The 6,000-nt window shown below is 54.1% G+C and overlaps 3 protein-coding genes across 3 annotated transcripts; 1 reads left to right on the forward strand and 2 right to left on the reverse strand.

Moving 5' to 3' along the window:
• Positions 1-809: 809 nt before the first annotated feature.
• On the reverse strand, positions 810-1,778 carry BO86DRAFT_65917 (putative dUTPase). The gene has a single exon (XM_025677546.1). It carries the CDS (start codon positions 1,555-1,557, stop codon positions 1,033-1,035), a length of 525 nt encoding a protein of 174 aa, XP_025528542.1. The 5' UTR covers positions 1,558-1,778; the 3' UTR covers positions 810-1,032.
• Positions 1,779-2,481: 703 nt separating this feature from the next.
• Positions 2,482-3,567, reverse strand: pup3 (proteasome core particle subunit beta 3). Its single transcript, XM_025671864.1, has 4 exons — positions 3,400-3,567; positions 3,312-3,330; positions 2,794-3,248; positions 2,482-2,720 (listed from the first exon to the last, which is right to left on the reverse strand). Exons 1-4 carry the CDS (start codon positions 3,400-3,402, stop codon positions 2,577-2,579), a joined length of 621 nt encoding a protein of 206 aa, XP_025528543.1. The 5' UTR covers positions 3,403-3,567; the 3' UTR covers positions 2,482-2,576.
• Positions 3,568-3,686: 119 nt separating this feature from the next.
• On the forward strand, positions 3,687-5,622 carry BO86DRAFT_455604 (putative UBX domain protein). The gene is made up of 2 exons (XM_025677122.1): positions 3,687-4,022; positions 4,107-5,622. Exons 1-2 carry the CDS (start codon positions 3,886-3,888, stop codon positions 5,530-5,532), a joined length of 1,563 nt encoding a protein of 520 aa, XP_025528544.1. The 5' UTR covers positions 3,687-3,885; the 3' UTR covers positions 5,533-5,622.
• Positions 5,623-6,000: the final 378 nt, after the last annotated feature.

Genomic DNA, 6,000 nt, shown 5'->3' on the forward strand with positions numbered 1-6,000 from the left:
GTTCAATTGTTGAAAGCCAAGATCGGTCATTGACACGAACAATCCGCGGTTGAGGGGCAGCGCAGAAAGGGCGAGAGAAGGCCAGCATGCGAGAGATGATGGCACGGGGACAGGGAAACTCGGGGGAAGAAAGTTTAGGGGACAAGCGAGAGGAGGTCCAGAACAAGGTGGGGAAAGCAAGTATTATCAGATTGGAAAGAGACACAAAAGACTACTTGTAGTGGGTTAGATGTAGTTCATGGTGCTAAGCCGGTTAGTATAGTAGCCAACGTAGGGAGATTGAGGAGGAAGAGGAAGTTCGAGGTTCGAGGTTCAAGGTTGGAGAGGAGTTGGCAGGCATTGGCATTGGGAAGAGGGGAAAAGAAAGTGACTGAGAAATCGATGGGGCCAGTTTGGGCCGATCGCCGGGTCTAGACGCGGGGAGGCTGAAACTTCCCCCCTTCTTTTGCTTCGTCTGTTCATCGTCTTCATGTCAGTTGATTGATATCTTCACCAATTTCTCCCCGAAACCCAACGACATGTACAGGAGAGTACGATCTACTTTCTTTCTTGTTTACTGGAGGGTGACCATGGATGAGAAACTATAAGATGGACCCATCAACAAACGATTTCTAGGCAATGGACGACCGTCACTTGATGTCTCCGGGGCTTCAATCCATGGACCGACCGACCATCTGCCGCTTTTCCCGGCCCAGACTTGATTGACTCTTTCCTCGACCGGCACTCTCTCTCTCTCTCTTCACACCTTGTGCGGCATATTCCTCCCTCCTGTAATATCGCAGCGTTATAGCTGGTCATCGTCTGCAACTCGGAGCAACCGGACGAAGCAAAGGAAGTGAAAAAAAAAAAAAAAGCCAGAACTGATCTGCCACAAAAGACCGAGGGAAGATGAAAGGACAAACAAAATGTCGGACGAGGTCGGATGATTCGTTTATTCGGAGGTTCATAGAGTCAGGTGCGCCGTGAGTCAGGTCTGTGATCTTTGTGTCCTTCATGACCTATGCATATCCCACAAAGGGAACGGAGATAGAGTCAATTACTCCTTGTCCCATTGCGCCCCACGCTGCTCGTCGAAGACTGGTAGATCCCCTGATACCCCTCGACAATTTCCCCCAGTTCCTCGAAGACAATCTGAGCGAGCTTGGCATTTCGGTACAGCACGACTCCATGGGGGTTCTTCACCTCCAGTAAAGCTCCCATTGCACCCTCATACCCAGCGTCGACCACTCCGGCCGCGATCCCCACGCCCGACCGCCAGAGCGACGATCGGGGGAATACGCTCCCCATGCAATTCCGTGGGACGTGGACGGTCTCGTTGAAGTCGACTAAGTAGGCGCCTGGCTGTAGTGTGATCGCGTGGCTGGTGGTGTCGAAGGGCAGGCTCGACGTCTGGGCTGCTTGACGCTTGGTATTGTCGAAGTCAATGGTGGCCGCGGAGGTCCATTTGGAGACCTGGCGTAAAGTAAGGTCGACTCCGCACGGTTGTCGTTGCTGGGGAACATGCCGTAGGTTACGCACCAACTGGCGGGTGACGACTTCGAGTCCGCTGAGAATCATGATGTAGTCTCGCGCTTTTGGATTGGGTCCGAGTAGCCTGAGGGCTGCGGACTGCGAATGCTGATATGCTTGCTGTAGCTGTTTGGAGGAGGGTAGAGATAACGAGGTAGTGTAGTGTTTACTCAGGGGAGGGCTCACTAGTTTAGATTGACTAGGGTCCTAGGGAATCTGAGAGGTCCTTCCTGTGGACTATGTGACTATGTGATGGATCTCGCTTTGACACCACTCATCTTTCGCCCTTCTCTCCCTTGAAAGATAAACATCAAGCATGGCCTTGCCGATTAGTAGCTGTATTTCGCACGCTGAGTCCAATCATCGTCCAATTTTCCCGCATGTTAGCCTGCTGAAAGCTTCCCAAGTCATTCTTGTTGTAATGGCTATACCTCTACGAAGTCATCTATCACGAACCAGTGCAGCGTTCAGGTGCATGCGAGCCGAGATTAGCATGCCGCAAGCCAGCTAGCTCTCCTCCATCTTGTCAACAGACCCTGATCTACTTCACCTCCTTCCCAGAACGACGGGAACACATGCATATCTGAGGTTCCACCTACAGTCCCAGCCGGTGACAACGTGACTCTAAGCCGTCCTCGATTAGGAGGTCGGGGCCGTGCAACTCACAGTTGCATACAGGGTAGAAGCTTACAGTTCCCCACCAACAGCCGAACCAAGGATGCATGGAGCAGTGGCTGACCTCGGGAGTAAGTACCGACGCACCAGCATCGGGAGATGCTCGGATCACACGCCTATCGTCTGGTACTAGAAGCCGGTACCTGGGAGTAACATGTGGCGCGGTTTCTGCAAGAAGAGTTGATCGCGGCTAGACCGCAAGCAATTAGGATATGCGTGTCATTGTCTGGACTCGCACACTCTCTTAGCTCTGCCTCAGCAGTGTTGACCGCGCCTAGAGGGGGAAGGGAGGATGGATGGATGGGTGGAAACGTCATATTAGAGAGCAGACAATGAGCATAACTGCAGCAGGGGAAAATAACACAAATTCATGATCCAAGTAATTGTCTTGTCTAATCCTGCCTTCCCTTCAATAGTCTCTTGGTAACCTTATCTTTCTCTATTATGTAAACCTGTGCACCCCAACCGGAAAGAGCGTCTCGGTCGACCGCACTGAGCAGGGCTTGGGAGATGGTCTCGAACAGGTCCTCCGGAGCCTGTCAAGGGCAATCAACCCCAGTTAGCAACTGATCCGACAAGATTACCCAACCGAGGCATAAAGACACATACCAAGTCCGGCTCCCACAGACCCTCGCAAGTACCGAACAGCTGATCACTGGCGGTTCCGCTCACAATGAAGTCCTTGGCGAAATCGATACACCCAATGCTGTCGAACCCGCAGATGAAGGGCTTGCCCGTTGTGCTGTTGATGCCGGCAATGACGGGGCTGACGAAGAAAGGACCGAAACGCTTCTCGTACAACGAAGAGCTGACCAGGTTGGCCAGGGTCTGGGGCGCGATGTTCCGCTCCTCGCGGAGACGGTACATGTTCACTTTGAAGCGGAAAAGGTCGGACACGGTCGCCACATCGGTCGCCAGACCCGTCAAGCCGAGGAAGGTGGAGGGGCCGTAGTTGAAGATCTTGGGGAAATTGTTGGAGACGGTCAAGGCCTGCATGCCCAGGCGGAGATCGCAGGCGATGGCAACGCAGTCCTTACCCACCATGGCGACGCAGGCACCGCCATCTGCGCAGCTGGGGGTCAGTCATTGAAAAGATCATCGGAGTGTAGATTATCGAGGGTACGCACTGATATCGAAGGGAGAACTCTGGTAGAAACGGTTCGGTCAGCATGCTTGCTCAGCTCAGAGTGTTGAGGTCACGCAGGGCCAACTTACCATGATTGGGGTGAAATTGTGGGTGATTCAGGCGACACAGAGGTTGTAAAGGAATGAACTGGAGTAGAGAAGGTAGAGGTAGAGAGAAGGAGGAGTAACAGCGAAGCAGAGATGAAGGGGAGGAGGATGGTTGGGAGGGAGAATGGATGGGCGGAGGATGGATGGAGATGGACGGAGTTGAACTGAAGCTCTGCCAGCAACGCGTGGAGCCGCCGAGCTTCTTCCGATGACGCTTGCGCCCGCTGCCTACAGTAACTACAGTACACTCTCACCTAACTCAGCTATCTCAACTTCGGTTTGTCAGCCTTCAACCTTCCTTTCTCCTGTATATCTTGGTTCAAGGTTGACTAATATCTATCTGTGGTTTATGACTTAACCGACAGACACAAAACAAGCACCGTTGAACTTCTCTCCAGCTATCCCAGCAGGCCTGCTGTTCTTTTTCGACTTGATTACCTCAACTGCCACACCCCGCAGCCTCGCATCATGAGCTCGCATGTCGTGGTCCTGGACTCGACAGCTCGAAGGGCTACTGTCAAGACTACCCCGGGCAAGCATCTGACCGACATACTGCAAGAGGCCTGCACCAAGCTTGGTGTAGATCCCAGTCAACATGGGCTAAAGTAAGACTCCCGCCATAACACAGCCCCGCCATAGTATCGAATCTATAGACCGTTGTGCATTCAACTGACACCGTCTTTTTCAAGATACAAAGGTAAAGAGCTCGACATGTCGCTCGTCTTTCGACTGTCAGGACTTGCCTCCGGTGCCAAGTTGGAGCTGGTCCAATCGTCTCGATCCCCCTCGGTCGTCACAGTCGCGTTACAACTCCCCGAATCAGAAGCACGGGGAGCTCCCAACGGGCGGCTCATGGACAAGTTTCCCAGCACAACAACAATCTGGTTCATCTTGCGCAAATTTGAGGCGGGCGTTGCTGGCGGTACTTCGACCCGCAACCTGACCGGTCGCGGTGTACCAAGTGGCAACGAGGGCGCAGGTAGACTGTATTACGAGACGCCAGTAGTCCAGGTCCTACAACGGGAGCTGTCCTCTTTTGCAGATTTTCAAAAGTCACTCGCACAACTTGGTTTCAACAGCGGCAACGTGCTACTAAGGCTCAGCTTCCGGCGGACGGAAGAGCCATTGGAGGAAGCGATGGTCAAGATCCAGGAATACTTCCAGACCTCCGAGGACCCAGCCCCAAAGCAAGAGGAGGTGCCTGCATCTGCAGAAACGCCGCTGGAGAATGGTGTAGCTGTTGAACAGCGGGATTCCGAGCCTGAGCCCAACCTCGGATCTACATCAGCGGCGGCATCAGCACCAGAACAACCTACTGCCCCTGCCCCTGCCCCTGAACCCACCATATCGGCTTCAGATCCATCAGAGGTCCCCGCTGGTTTCTCACGCCCCGTGACCGTCTTCTCCCCTCCATCTGGCGACACGCCGCAGTCCGCGCAAACTACCTACAACGAAGCCGATTACATCCCATCCCTGGATCATGCACAAGCCCACCAACGCCGCCTCAACGCCGCCTCACGACCCCAGCGACTCCCCACGGATGCCGAGATCGCCGCCAAAGCGGCCGCCGAGGAGGAAAAGCGGGCCGCCATCGCCGACGTAGAGGTGAAAGTCCGCCTGCCCGACCAAAGCCAGGTCGTGGCCAAGTTCGGCCGGGAGGACACGGGACGGACGCTGTACGACTTCGTGCGCAACTGCCTGGCCGCGCCGTTTGCTAGCACAGAAAGATTCGTCATCACGTCCCTCCCCGCGGGCTCGCGCGGCGGCGGCGGCGGCGGCGGCGGCGGGAACGCTCGAAAGATCCAGGAGGTGATCCCCGACTCGGACCAGACGCATCTGATCCGAGACCTGGGCCTGGCGGGCCGGGTGCTGGTCAACTTCAGCTGGGATGAGAGTGCTTCCCAGGCGGCTCACGCGAGCCGCGAGCTCCTGAAGCCGGAGTTGCGGACCCGGGCTCAGGAGATCAAGGTGGAGCAGCCCCCGGAGGTGAAGGAGACCGCCGAGGACGCGCGTGGTCGGGCATTGGGGACCACGGGCAATACTGAGACCAAGACGGGCGAGAAGCGGAAGCCCGGTGGAATACCCAAGTGGCTGAAATTGCCAGGCAAGAAATAAGGGGATCAACGAGAACGTTGTTGTCGAAGTTCGAACATAGATAATGAATGAAATGCTTCACATGATTGTATGATACTGACATGGTCATCGATTACGAGTGGTAGTTGCGAGGATATGACTTTAAGATCTGTTTACAAAGTTGACGTGACTCAAAATTACATGATCCGGTGGGAAACACTGCACTTCTAGAAGCAGTAGCTTATCCGTTATCACTCGCCATGATGCATATGCTTCCTCGCCGCATTGATTCAATGCGACCAGAAAGCGCAACACCTGAGTGGAACTTAGTGACCCGGGCTACCACTTGCTCCTTCTCCACCTGAGCCAACTAACCGTCCACCACATCATCGAGATAATTCATAACCAAAGCCTAGAGCCTACGTAGGCCTAGACCACCATTCACCGTCTAAAATCATCACAATCATCCAGCCCTACGAAAAAAGGAAAAAAAAAAAAAAAAAAAAAAAA

The sequence above is a fragment of the Aspergillus japonicus genome (assembly GCF_003184785.1).
Source record: "Aspergillus japonicus CBS 114.51 unplaced genomic scaffold BO86scaffold_18, whole genome shotgun sequence".
NCBI lineage: Eukaryota > Fungi > Ascomycota > Eurotiomycetes > Eurotiales > Aspergillaceae > Aspergillus > Aspergillus japonicus.